This window comes from Nomascus leucogenys, chromosome 12 (genome assembly GCF_006542625.1).
Source record: "Nomascus leucogenys isolate Asia chromosome 12, Asia_NLE_v1, whole genome shotgun sequence".
In the NCBI taxonomy this organism is placed as follows: domain Eukaryota; kingdom Metazoa; phylum Chordata; class Mammalia; order Primates; family Hylobatidae; genus Nomascus; species Nomascus leucogenys.
In genome coordinates this window covers 2,106,870-2,120,966 of record NC_044392.1, presented here as the reverse complement: position 1 = coordinate 2,120,966, position 14,097 = coordinate 2,106,870, and the positions used below count along the sequence as shown (strand labels likewise).

At 44.3% G+C, this 14,097-nt stretch overlaps 1 protein-coding gene across 4 annotated transcripts in view; it reads left to right on the top strand.

Moving 5' to 3' along the window:
• RNF19B (ring finger protein 19B) overlaps positions 1-13,007 on the top strand; it is a 30,154-nt gene extending 17,147 nt beyond the window's left edge. For 2 of the 4 annotated variants that reach the window (XM_030823347.1, XM_003276393.4), the window contains 7 exons: positions 154-298; positions 1,957-2,119; positions 3,216-3,330; positions 4,988-5,128; positions 6,685-6,892; positions 10,915-11,046; positions 12,204-13,007. In XM_030823347.1, coding sequence (XP_030679207.1) covers positions 154-298; positions 1,957-2,119; positions 3,216-3,330; positions 4,988-5,128; positions 6,685-6,892; positions 10,915-11,046; positions 12,204-12,654 — 1,355 coding nt within the window. In that variant the 3' untranslated portion in view covers positions 12,655-13,007. The remainder of the gene's footprint in view (positions 1-153; positions 299-1,956; positions 2,120-3,215; positions 3,331-4,987; positions 5,129-6,684; positions 6,893-10,914; positions 11,047-12,203) is intronic. The other 2 variants (XM_012511006.2, XM_030823348.1) reach the window with 2 other exon arrangements.
• The last annotated feature ends 1,090 nt before the right edge of the window (positions 13,008-14,097 follow it).

The window sequence follows — 14,097 nt, the reverse complement described above, 5'->3', positions numbered from 1 at the left end:
CCTTCCAGTAAAGCAGGTTGTACAATTTGGAGTGTTCAGTGAAGAGTTCTTGACTGCTGCCTCATTTCTTATATATACTCCTAGGAATAATTAAATCAAACTGGATTTAACTAGGGGTGTTTTTTCTACCCATTCTTCCTCCCCCACTCATAGCAGATGACATCAAGCCATGCCCACGATGCAGTGCGTACATTATCAAGATGAATGATGGAAGCTGTAATCACATGACCTGTGCAGTGTGTGGCTGTGAATTCTGCTGGCTTTGTATGAAAGAGATCTCAGACTTGCATTACCTCAGGTAAGATGGGAAATGCATCCATTCCTTTTGTAGTCTTATTCTCTTACTGATTCATGGAAAAGGATGTCAAAAAGACACAGCTGTCCTCTCATTACAGGTTAAGGAAGCTGGGAAAACTCTGACATGCTCCTCTAATCATGTTTTCACCAGCTACTCTTCTAGTTCTTTCTGCCTTTCTTTGCATGCCATATTACAGGTAGTCTGGACTTGCTTTTCTCCTTTTGCTATCTTGCCTCCATACTTGTTCATGTTCTTTCCTTTGCCGAAAATGCTTTCTGCCTACCTTCCAGTATCCTCCTTTTATCTCAACTTGTTCAGTTCTTATCTTTTAAGAGCCACTTAAATGCCTTTCATCCATGTTGCCTCTCCTTTTTCCACCTCATTCTTTGACTTTCTTTTATCTTTTGTCATAAATATCGTCAGTACTTTACACTTCATGTACATGTCTTATCTTACTAACCTGTAAGTATCTTGAGGCTAGAGTTGTGACCTTTTTATAGTTTTTTGCATTTAATGAGTTCCCAAGGAATTCATTAAGTGAATTTTTTTTTTTTTTTTTTTTAAGACAGAGTTTCGCTCTGTCACCCAGGCTGGAGTGCAGTGGCTCGATCTCGACTCACTGCAACCTCCACCTCCCAGGTTGAAGTGATTCTCCTGCCTCAGTCTCCTAAGTAGCTGGGATTACAGGTGCCCGCCACCATGCCCAGCTAATTTTTGTATTTTTAGTGGAGGCGGGGTTTCACCATGTTAGCCAGTCTGGTCTTGAACTCGAACCTCAGGTGGTCCGCCTGCCTCGGCCTCCCAAAGTTCTGGGATTACAAGCGTGAGCCACCGCGCCCAGCCTCATTGAGTGAATATTAAAATATTGTTGTGGAGGAGTTAATATTTACAAACAAAATGTTTGCTAATATTTACAAATAAAATATGTTAATATTTACAAACAAACATTCATCGTGTAAATGAAACACAACACCTTCGTTGCCAATTTGTCGAACATTTGAGTACTTACTGTGTGCTAGTCATTGGGGACATAGGGGTGAATAAGACATGATCCCTATTTTCAAAATTGTTTATCCCTTCTAGTGGAGAAGATAGCACAAAGAGAATGGGCAAAAATGGTTGCGCACAGAAGGGCTGAATGTAAAAGTAGCCAAACTCAGAATACCAAACTGATACAAAGGTTATGATGAGGTCTTTTTATATCCTCTCCCAGGAACATGGTTTGCAGTATCTATTAGGTGTGGTAGGACATATGCCAAGAAAACTACACAAATCAGAGTGTTCATTAGTGCAGGGTGCAGTGTGTCTGGATGGGATGTCAAGTGCGTAAGGCTATGCAGCATCCCAAGTCTTGTCAGTCATGGAAGCTAGATCAGTTTTGGTGGGTTAGGGAAGACAGAATTCAGCAGAGAAGAATGGAAAAGGAATTTCAAGTCTGGAAGCCTGTCTTTACAACAACAACCAAAAAAGTTAAAGAGCCCAGAGCTCTAATAGTCTGGCCTTGTCCTTTGCTCTCCCTTGTGTAATATATTCATTTCCTGTAAACTCTTCTGTTAATCACTCTTACTGAAAAGAAGGCTGTTGCTGTTATCAAGCCCTCTGATAATACTAGCTGTATTTGTAATGTTGACATTAACTTCGGTCTGTTTTCCCTGCAGCCCCTCTGGCTGTACATTCTGGGGCAAGAAGCCATGGAGCCGTAAGAAGAAAATTCTTTGGCAGCTGGGCACGTTGATTGGTGCTCCGGTGGGGATTTCTCTCATTGCTGGCATTGCCATTCCTGCCATGGTCATTGGCATTCCTGTTTATGTTGGAAGGAAGGTAAGAAAGACATGCTGGTTTCTGCGCTTGTTTCAACTTTAGGTTCGTTGGTAAAGGTTTGAGGGAAATGGGAAGGAGCTATGTTTCAGAGCTACCTGAAAACCAGCTGGTTCTTAGATAAAAATAACCTTACTTTCTTAAATGGATTTTCATAAACCCCCATGAGATCTGAAAGTTCTTATTAACATCCTGGGCCTGGCTTGTCTCAGTGACTTTTTTTTTTTTTTTTTTTTTTTTTTTTTGAGACAGAGTCTCACTCTGTTGCCCAGGCTGGAGTGCAGTGGCACGAGCTTGGCTCACTGCAACCTCTGACTCCTGGGTTCAAGCAATTCTCCTGTCTCAGCCTCCCAAGTAGCTGGGATTATAGACATGTGCCACCACGCCTGGCTAATTTTTTGTATTTTTAGTAGAGACGGAGTTTCACCATGTTGGTCAAGCTGGGCTTGAACTCCTAACCTCAGGTGATCCACACGCCTCAGCCTCCCAAAGTGCTGGGATTACAGGCATGAGCCACCACACCCGGCCGTCTCAGTGACTTAAAGGTAGAATGCTGGGCCGGGCATGGTGGTTCACATTTGTAATACGTGGCCTAGCACTTTGGGAAGCCAAGGCAGGTAGATCGGTTGAGCCCAGGTGTTTGAGACCAGCCTGGGCAACATGGCAAAACCCATCTCTACCCAAAAAAATATAAAAATTAGCTGGGTATGGTGGCATGTGCCTACAGTCCCAGCTACTAGGGAGGCTGAGGTGGGAGGATTGCTTGAGCCCAGGGACGTAGAGGTTGCAGTGAGCCAAGATCGCACCACTGCACTCCAGCCTGCATGACAGACTCCAAAAAAAAAAAAAAAAAAAAGAAGGTAAAATACTTACTTCATTCTGCTGAGTTATTTTGTCTCTTTTTGGATTAACTTTGTCTGTATTACTTTATATCTTCCAGGTCTGAGTTAGGTTAACATTTGATAAAGATGCCTATTTGGGATGGAGGATATGTTTTAATATAGATAACTTGCAAGTGAATATTCACCTGTCCTTTTTTTCTCTGGCAAAAGATTGATGTCCTAACCTGCTGACCTGGATTTTCTTTTTTTATTCTTAGATTCACAGCAGGTATGAGGGAAGGAAAACCTCCAAACACAAGCGGAATTTGGCTATCACTGGAGGAGTGACTTTGTCGGTCATTGCATCCCCAGTTATTGCTGCAGTTAGTGTTGGTAAGCTAGTCAGGACCACGCCTCTTCTCAGCTTTCTGACCATAACAGTTTCGCCAGATGGCCAGATGTTTCTCAAAGATTCCTACATTTTATGCCAGCCCACCTTGATAGTAAATTCTGTTAGGCACCATGATTATGATTTTTTTTTTTTTTTTTTTTTTTTTTGAGACGGAGTCTTGCTCTGTCACCCAGGCTGGAGTGCAATGGCGCAATCTCGGCTCACTGCAAGCTCCGCCTCCCGGGTTCCCGCCATTCTCCTGCCTCAGCCTCTCCGAGTAGCTGGGACTACAGGCGCCCGCCACTGCGCCCGGCTAATTTTTTGTATTTTTTTTTTAGTAGAGACGGGGTTTCACCGTGGTCTCGATCTCCTGACCTCGTGATCCGCCCACCTTGGCCTCCCAAAGTGCTGGGATTACAGGCGTGAGCCACCGCGCCCGGCCGATTATGATTATTTTTAAGTTTTTCAAGCACACCAAATTATCAGAGTGTGTGATCTTTTGTTCTTAAGTTAGTGCCTAGAACTCCATTTGGCACATAGAAAAGGTTGAATTAAAGAAACTTATTTTAAGCCCTAGTTTTCACCTTTCATATTCCTTCTCTACTTGCCATGAAATCCACAAAACAAAATTACTTTTGTTTTGATTTGTTTAATGCTTCACATTACTTTGGGAGGCACAAGAGTTTGTTTTAGAATAATAATAGTGTAACTAACATTTAATGTGCCTCTTCTTGTGCCAGGAGTGGTTCTGAGACTTTTGCATATATTAATTTATTTAATCCTCACAATCCTCACAAAAGGAAGCACAATTTTAATAGAAAGGTGCAGTAATTGGCCGGGCGCGGTGGCTCATGGCCGTAATCCCAGTGCTTTGGGAGGATGAGGCGGGTGGATCACGAGGTCAGGACATGGAGAACATCCTGGCTAACACGGTGAAACCCCGTCTCTACTAAAAATACAAAAAATTAGCCAGGCGTGGTGGCGGGTGCCTGTAGTCCCAGCTACTCGGGAGGCTGAGGCAGGAGAATGGCGTGAACCCGGGAGGCGGAGCTTGCAGTGAGCCAAGATCATGCCACTGCACTCCAGCCTGGGCAACAGAGTGAGACTCTGTCTCAAAAAAAAAAGAAAGGTGCAGTAATTTTCCCCAGGTCACTTAGCTGGGGCATGAATCAAGTTAATCTGCCTTCAGATCCTGTGCTCTTAATAGCTAAGCCATTCTACCTCACACAGTAGTAAGATTTTGGAATTAACATCCTGAGGAGATCCTAAACTCCAAGCAGTAGTCACTTATTTAATATTTGATTCTTGATTGGCTCTTGATTAGGTTAGCATTTCAACAGTGATTAAAAGAGGGGAAAATGAAAGCAACATATATTTACTCTGCAAAGCACAGTACATAACATTCTCATTTGATTATTGACAACCGTGGGAAGATAGGTCCAAGATTATACAGCTAGTAAACGGAGCCAAGAATCTAATCCAGACCTTTCTGATTTCTAGCCTGGTCATCATTCTGTTACACCAGGCCACCCTTTTGGGATAGCTACTTTCTGTCTTTCTTTCTTTATAAAGTGGTTTGTCCATGCCCAGACTGGGAAGAATTATTCAGGGCACTTGCAACCTAATAGCCAGCTGACGTGTTTCCTTCTCTTCCCCCAGGTATTGGTGTCCCCATTATGCTGGCATATGTCTATGGGGTTGTGCCCATTTCTCTTTGTCGTGGAGGCGGCTGTGGAGTTAGCACAGCCAACGGAAAAGGAGTGAAAATTGAATTTGACGAAGATGATGGTCCAATCACAGGTAAAAAGCAGGATGTTTATTTCCATTTGAATTTATGATATACAAGATAAAAATCAGTAAAATTCAGCACATTTTACAGGGAGATTGTCATTGGATTACTTTGGATAATGAGCTTTGTAGGGGGTAAAGTATTTTTAGCTTTTCATTTCTTTGTTCCAAAGTTATTAGGTTAATTCCCCTGGTACTTGCCTCTGTGTGACAGGTACAAACTAGTAGGATTCCAAGTAACTCCAAGTATGTTGGTAGTAGTAGTGATTATAATAACATCTTTATATCTGCACAGTACTTGATAATTTTCAGAGTATTTTACACAATTATCTCACTTGGTTTTTACAACAAACAGCTCTCTGACGAGGGAGGATGGAGCTGTTGTCCCCATTTAAATGGGAATTTCTTTTTTTTTTTTTTTTTTGAGACAGAGTCTCTGTCACCCAGGCTGGAGTATGGTGTTGCGATCTCGGTTCACTGCAACCTCCGCCTCCCAGGTTCAAGCGATTCTCCTGCCCCAGCCTCCCGAGTAGCTGGGACTACAGCCATGTGCCACCACGCCTGGCTAATTTTTTTTTTTAGTATAGACGGGGTTTGGGGTTTCATCGTATTAGCCAGGAAAATCTCGATCTCCTGACCCCATGATCCGCCCACCTTGGCCTCCCAAAGTGCTGGGATTACAGGTGTGAGCCACCACACCCAGCCTAAATGGGAATTTCTTTAAGCTTTCATCTCACTATTACGAGCTTCACAGAGCTGAGACTAGGGCAAGTCTTCTGACTTTTACTTTAATGTGGGTTCTACTTTACCGTAGTAACTAACGTAGGGCACAGAGATCCCCAAAGGTTTTTCTAGCTTTCTTTTTTCTTTTCTTTTTTTTTTTTTTTGAGACAGAGTCTCGCTCTGTTGCCCAGGCTGGAGTGCAGTGGTGTGATCCTGGCTCACTGCAGGCTCCGCCTCCTGGGTTCATGCCATTCTCCTGCCTCAGCCTCCTGAGTAGCTGGGACTACAGGCACCCGCCACCACGCCTGGCTAAATTTTTTGTATTTTTAGTAGAGATGGGGTTTCACCATGTTGGCCAGGATGGTCTCGATCTCCTGACGTTGTGATCCGCCCGCCTCAGCCTCCCAAAGTGCCGGAATTACAGGCGTGAGCCACTGCGCCCGGCCAGTTTTTCTAGCTTTCTACTAGAAGCTTCCTATTAAAATCGGCACATGACCCAAACATATTTTTTAAATCTTCATGTTTGGTTACATGGAAGCAACAGTGTAGTGGAAAGAATAGTGGACTTGGAATCAGAGTTAGAGTTTCGCGTAACTACCATGGCCTTGGACAAGTCATTTAGTTTTAAATTTTAGTTTTCTCATCTAAAATTGAGGCTATTAATGCCTAGTTATTTGGAGGATTAAATATGAACATATGTTAAAACACTTGATATGTGGCGACTGCACACAGTACCTGTTCGTTAAGTAAATACGTTAGTACTCTGAAAAGTCATTGCAGGAAAATGCCTACTGACCGTTTTGGTGTTCTGCTGTCTTGAATTGGATGTTTGGTTCTATCCCCAGTGGCAGATGCCTGGCGAGCCCTCAAGAATCCCAGCATTGGGGAAAGCAGCATTGAAGGCCTGACTAGTGTATTGAGCACTAGTGGAAGCCCTACAGATGGACTTAGTGTTATGCAAGGTCCTTACAGCGAAACAGCCAGCTTTGCAGCCCTCTCAGGGGGCACGCTGAGTGGCGGCATTCTCTCCAGTGGCAAGGGAAAATATAGCAGGTAAACAAATAGATAATTTCTGGCAGAAATGGTTAGAATTATAAGAAGTAACACATTGAGCCATTTCTCTGTGCCAGGCTTGTGCCATATATCATCTTATTTTGATTTAATTGTCAATGGTTTTGTTTTGTTTTGTTTTTACTTTTTTTTTTTTTTTTTTAAATGGAGTCTCACTCTGTCGTCCAGGCTGGAGTGCCTTGGCGCGATCTCGGCTCACTGCAAGTTCCGCCTCCTGGGTTCAAGCGATTCTCCTGCCTCAGCCTCCTGAGTAGCTGGGATTACAGGCACCTGCCACCACGCCCAGCTAATTTTTTGTATTTTTAGTAGAGATGGGGTTTCACCATGTTAGCCAGGATGGTCTCAATCTCCTGACCTCGTGATCCGCCCGCCTCGGCCTCCCAAACCACTGGGATTACAGGCGTGAGTCACCGCGCCAGGCCTTTTTTTTTACTTTTACAAATAGGAAACAAGCTTAGAAAAAAAGGTTACGTCAGTTATGCAAAGTTCAGTGTTCTTTCCATTGCACCATAGCTGCTTCTATATAAAGAATAATCTTTTTTTGTTGTTTTTGTTGTTTTTTTTGAGACAGAGTCTCGCTCTGTCACCCAGGCTGGAGTGCACTGGCGCAATCTCGGCTCACTGCAAGCTCCGCCTCCCGGGTTCATGCCATTCTCCTGCCACAGCCTCTCCGAGTAGCTGGGACTACAGGCGCCCGCCACCACGCCCGGCTAATTTTTTTTTTGTATTTTTTAGTAGAGACAGGGTTTCACCGTGGTCTCGATCTCCTGACCTCGTGATCCGCCCGCCTCAGCCTCCCAAAGTGCTGGGATTACAAGCGTGAGCCACCGCGCCCGGCCTTAAAGAATAATCTTGACTTCAGATTCTCCCTTGACTGCCTGAGGCTGCCTCCTTCAGGAAGGGAGAGTAGGCATTTTTATAGAATTCCTAAAGCTATGCTCTCCATTAGGCTTGTCACTGGCTTTCAGTAGCATTTATGCTGTATCGTGGCTTATTTATTTTATTTTATTTTTTTGAGATGCAGTCTTGCTCTGTCGCCCAGGCTGGAGTGCAATGGCGCGATCTTAGCTCACTGCAGCCTCCACCTCCTGGGTTCAAGTGATTGTCCTGCCCCAGCCTCCCGGGACTACAGGCATGCGCCACCATGCCTGGATAATTTTTGTATTTTCAGTAAAGACAGGGTTTCACCATGTTGGCCAGGCTGGTCTCAAGCTCCTGATCTTGTGATCCACCCGACTCAGCCTCCCAAAGTGCTGGGATTACAAGCGTGAGCCACCACGCCCAGCCCATGATGGTTTATTGATAGTGGGCCTTGGGGGTGTTTTTTTGTTTTTTTTTCTCACTCTGTCATCCAGGCTGGAGTGCAGTGGCAGAATCATGGCTCACTGCAGCCTCAACCTCCTGGATTCAAGCAATCCTACCACCTCAGCCTCCTGAGTAGCTAGGACTACAAGTGCACACACCACATCCAGCTAACGTTTTCAATTTTTTGTAGAGATGGGGTCTTGCTCTGTTGCCCAGGCTGGTCTTAAACTCCTGGCCTCAAGCCATCCTCCCAACTCAGCCTCCGAAAGTGCTAGGATTATAGGCATGAACCATTGCCCCCAGCTGGTTTAATACTGCAATCCTTATTACCTTTCTATTTCCATTTGCTAGATAAGGAAAATCAATTCCATGTACTTGTGTTGAAAATACGTAAAGCTTTGTAATTAAAAAGATTGTGACTTGCTTGGTCATTTCACTAGTTAGGCAGACCAGAGTGTATATTTTCAGAGGAGCATAACATGTTGCCTGAGAAGCAGTTAGTTGAATGCAATGGAGAAGAAAGGCCTAGGGAGGGATAAAGGTAGAACAAAGCAGGACAGGAAGGTAGTTGCCTTCGGCTATCCGAAGGACCTTCAGCTGTGAAAAGGATTAGACTTCTATGCCTCATACCAAAAGGTAGATTAAGATGACTTGGCAGAAGCTAAAGGGAAACTAATTTTGGTTCAGTATAGAGAATATAGGGAAAAGCAACATGAAAGCCCAAAGAGGAAAAAGGCTACTTTATTAGATACTGAGCTGCCTATCCCTGGAAATGTTTACAGTGAGACCAGATGGCTATTTGGCTATAAGAAGGATTCAAGCAACAGATGGCAGGTGGACTGGATCTCACACCTGAGTGCCTGTCAATCACCTGGGAGCCTCTTAAAAATAGACTTCAGGGACCCAGCGCAGAACGAATAGCAGAATTTCCTGGAGTGGCACCTAGGGGGTGATCTGTGTTTTGAAAAAGCTCCCCAGGTAATTCTAGCACAGCCGTTGCATGAACCAGCATCTGAGAACCACCTAAGTAGGAGGCCTTTCTGAAAGACTCTTCCAACTCAGAGTGATTCTGTGGCAGACCTGAAACTAGAACGCAGGTCTCTGACACTATGCACTTTCCATTGCATGCCCTCATTTCCCTGGGCCTTGGCACATTTTTGAAGGGCACCTGAGGCTGGAGCAGCAAAGCAAAGGCTCAGGCAGTAGGATGGAAGCTGCTTGAATGTGCAGCTGCAGGCTGCGGCTGACCCGTCTGTGCATCTCATGACTCTGGTTGTCTCTTGTCAGGGGATCCCGCCCCCACATGCTGGCATATTCACTGCTGTGCTTTCTTAAAACCAACACCCCTGTAAATAAGCAGACAGACATAATTGGAGACTGACTTGCTGAAACTGCAGCTTAGCCAGTCCAGCTGTTGTAGTTCTGTGAAAGCCTTTATTTTATAGGAAGAGAATGAGTCAGACCGGTTTGACTGTGAAACCCATTATGAGGAAATACTTAAGTGTGCAGCAAAGTGGTGTTGGAGCCAAGAAAGGAAATAGTTATGGGCTCTGAGACACTATTGGGAGTTTGCTGCTCCAAGAGGAGGGAAGAGGTTGGCTCCTATATGTCCTTCAGTCTCATTCCCTGGAGGTAATTTGATGTTAAATGTTTGATTTCCTATTATGTGCAAGGCAGGGAAGGTAAAGTGTGAACGAGTTGTGGTCTCTCCTTTTGTGGGGTTAACAGACGAGTGACAGATGCATCATAATAAGTAGGCAGGGCCTGCGCACGCCTGTAATCCCAGCACCTTTTTTAGGTGGGAGATCACCTGAGGTTAGGAGTTCAAGACAGCCTGGCCAACATGGTAAAACCCCATCTCTACTAAAAATACAAAAATTAGCTGGGTGTGGTGGTGGGAACCCATAATCCCAGCTACTTGGGAGGCTGAGGCAGGAGAATCGCTTGAACCTGGGAGGCAGAAGTTGCAGTGAGCCAAGATCGTGCCGCTGCACTCCAGCCTGGGTGACAGAGTGAGACCCCCTCTAAAAAAAATAATAATAAATAAGTAGGCAGGTGCTGTGGCAGTCCTTAGCAAGAAGTGAATGGTTTGCTGGGATAATGAGGGAAGTGATAGTTCCTTTGTTGTTAAGGACTGAGTATAAGTTTGGTAGAGAAAGGAAATTTCTAGAGAGACAGAATAGCATGTGCAGAGTCATGGAAGTATAAAATGTATAGGTATTTAAAGAAAGAAAAAATTCAGAGTGACTATGATTTCGGATCTATAGGGAGTGATAGAACTGGACAGAGAGCTTCCTGGCAGATCAGGAAGACCTTAAATGCCTGTTGGCAGTAGGGAGCCAAGAGTTAGAGAATTGTTAGAGTGATTCGGTCTTTATTCACACTGGCACTGTTCTAGAGGTTGTTTGACTTGGACTTAAGAGCTACTGGAGAGGGAGCCCAATTGTAGTCATCCAGGCAGGAGATGATGAAAACCTGAAGTTAAGCAGTAGCTGTGGGGATAGAAAGGAGGGGACGATTTCAATAGATATTTAAGAGAAAAAATGTATGGGCATCTATTTGCGCTGTTTGACAATTGGAGAAGATTAGACAGACAACCACAATTTGCAAGAGAGTAATGGAAGAGATGTGTGCCAGGAAGCAGACTGTCTTGGAATACCCAGGTCTCATATTAACTTGAACGTCCCCTCTTTACACAGGTTAGAAGTTCAAGCCGATGTCCAAAAGGAAATTTTCCCCAAAGACACAGCCAGTCTTGGTGCAATTAGTGACAACGCAAGCACTCGTGCTATGGCCGGTTCCATAATCAGTTCCTACAACCCACAGGACAGGTATGTGAACAGTGAACAGTCAGATGTCCAGGAGAGGTTGCATTTTTTGGTTGGGTACTAGGTCTTCAGAAGTTCAGTGCCTCATGTTAGGGCTGTATGTACCATTTCGTGGGATATATAGTGTAACCTGTGGATTCATTGGAGCAAGTTCTTGGTACTTGAGTGTTTGGCATCTCTTGATTCTTCTTGTTAGCACTTGATTTTTAGAGATTTCTTTTCTTTCTTCCTTTTATATACTTTTTTCTTTTCTTTTTTTTTTTTTTTTTTTTTTTGTCTTTCTTGGCTATTCCAACAGTGTATAATTACATGGAACTTAAAGAGCTAGATTGATGTTCATTGATGTCTTCGAGTCTAGGGTTTCTGCTTGCCCTTTGCTTGATAGCGTTCCCGTAGCTTCTTTCTCTTTTATTTTGAGAAACTAGTATATCTGGGATGGTGTGATTGTGGTACTCCCACTGGTAGGTATTCTGGCTTCTTCTGCTTGTGGCATGGTAGTAAAAAGCTTTTAGTGTTCTATTTTGAGTAAGCTAGCGTGAGGCTCTGACCCTTAGTTGAATTTTGGAAGCTCTTTCTGTATGTTTAAAGAGATTAGCTGAGATATACGTGTGTGTGCATCTGAGCACACGTGTGCATGTATATAGTTAAATCAGCAAAAAGGATCTAATTACTCTTCTCCATCTCATTTATTTTTATTTTTGTTTTTTTAGAGATAGGGTCTTGCTCTTGTCAACCAGGCTGGAGTGCAGTGACACAATCATAACTCACTGCAGCCTTGAACTCCTGGGTTCAAGTGATCTTCCCATCTCAGCCTCCCGAGTAGCTGGGACTACAGGCACATGCCTCCATGCCCAGCTAATTTTTTTTATTTTAGAAACAGGGTCTGACTTTGTTGCCCCGGCTGGTCTCAAACTCCTGGACGCAGGCGATCCACACACCTCGACCTCCTAAAGCACTGGGGTTATAGGCATGAGCCACCGTGTCCAGCCTCCATCTCATTTGAGTGTTAGATTAAAAATGTTATTTTTGTTAAAAGTGAGCTCTAGTTCACTGTTTACCTAACTTTTTGAAATTCCTAATCCTGAACCCACGGACTGCTTTTACCAACAGGTTTAGCATGACCCATGCATGACTCAGCAAAGTGGATTTTGTCTCCACAGAGAATGCAACAATATGGAAATCCAAGTGGACATTGAAGCCAAACCAAGCCACTATCAGCTGGTGAGTGGAAGCAGCACGGAGGATTCGCTCCATGTTCATGCTCAGATGGCAGAGAATGAAGAAGGTAGTGGTGGCGGAGGCAGTGAAGAGGATCCCCCCTGCAGACACCAAAGCTGTGAACAGAAAGACTGCCTGGCCCGCAAACCTTGGGACATCAGCCTGGCCCAGCCTGAAAGCATCCGCAGTGACCTAGAGAGCTCTGATACACAGTCAGATGATGTGCCAGACATCACCTCAGATGAGTGTGGCTCCCCCCGCTCCCATACTGCAGCCTGCCCCTCGACCCCCAGAGCCCAAGGTGCACTGAGCCCAAGTGCCCATATGAACCTCTCTGCCCTAGCTGAGGGACAAACTGTCTTGAAGCCAGAAGGTGGAGAAGCCAGAGTATGAAGTGGAATGAATGCTCCTGTTCTGAGAAGCACACTTGTAACTGCATCTTTTGGAACTTTTTTTTTTTTTTCCAAGGGGTAGAGATTTATGTATTTTATTTGAAAGATTCTCCGGTCACAGGTTTTCACCCAGGGAAATTCTGAGAAATTCACAATTTCTTACCAGATAAAACATAAAAAGTTTGCCGTTAGTTCCCCTCCCCTCCCCTCCCTCTTTTTAGTTTTAACTTATTGGTTAAACTGATGGCAGCAATCTGTGAGGTGTGTCAAAGAGTGTACATATGTATGTGTGTATATTGAATGCTAAACATATTATTGAAAGACATTTTAATAAAGATTTCTGTCATAATTCAACTTACCTCATTTTCCTTGGCTTGGATAGTCCCACAGAGCCAAGTGTTTGATTGAAACAAAGCATCATCTTTGACAGTCTCTAGAGCTGAATTTTTCTAATCCCAGGGAAGAAGGATTGTATTCAAATCTAACCGCAGTAGTCATCTATAAACCTATGACTCCTAGCATGATAGGAAGCAAAGCTAGGCTTGTTTTGGACTTTGTAGTCAGGCTGAAGAATTATTAGCTGAGTCAGCTGAATAGGGAAGCAGTAGATTAAAACTAACCTTGTTTGCCCTCTAGAAGCAACTGTGCAATTTACTCTTAAAACTTTACCCTTTTCTGCATTATAGTCACTAGTAGTCATATGCTTCAGAGGAGGGAAGAAGTGGCAGTCCCAGGTAGCTCTTAAGAGAATTTTCAGTGGCCAGGCACGGTGGCTCACACCTGTAATCCCAGCACTTTGGGAGGCCGAGGCAGGTGGATCATTTGAGGTCAGGTGTTTGAGACCCACCTGGCCAACATGGTGAAACCACGCCTCTACTAAAAGTACAAAAATCAGCCAGGCGGTAGTTGCGCACGCCTGTAATCCCAGCTACTCAGGAGGCTGTGGCAGGAGAAGGGCTTGAGCCTGGGGAGGCAGAGGTTGCAGGGAGCCGAGATCACTGCAACTCCAGACTGGGTGGCAGAGACCCTGTCTCAAAAAAAAAAGAGAGTTCTCAGTGAATGTTGCATGGTTACAAGTTGGAGAACAGAATATTCTGTTATTGGAGGAAGAAATACACTGATGCGCGTAATCACAAAGCAATGACATAGGTGTTTGCTGTGTTCTCAGGTATACCACTCCATGTTCTAAAAAACTTTCTCAGTTTTGCTAATCTGGTTTAAATAAAAGGGACTAAAATCTGAGATTTGTAATGAAAGGAGGGGGTATGCCCTCAAAATCTCTAAACACATTTATCTGATCTTACAAATTTGTCAAAATTGAGCTAAGTTTGTACTACTTGGAGTTTTGCCTCTGTGTAAAGTAATGTCCTGGCCGGGCACAGTGGCTCACGCCTGTAATCCCAGCACTTTGGGAGACCGAGGCAGGTGGATCACCTGAGGTCAG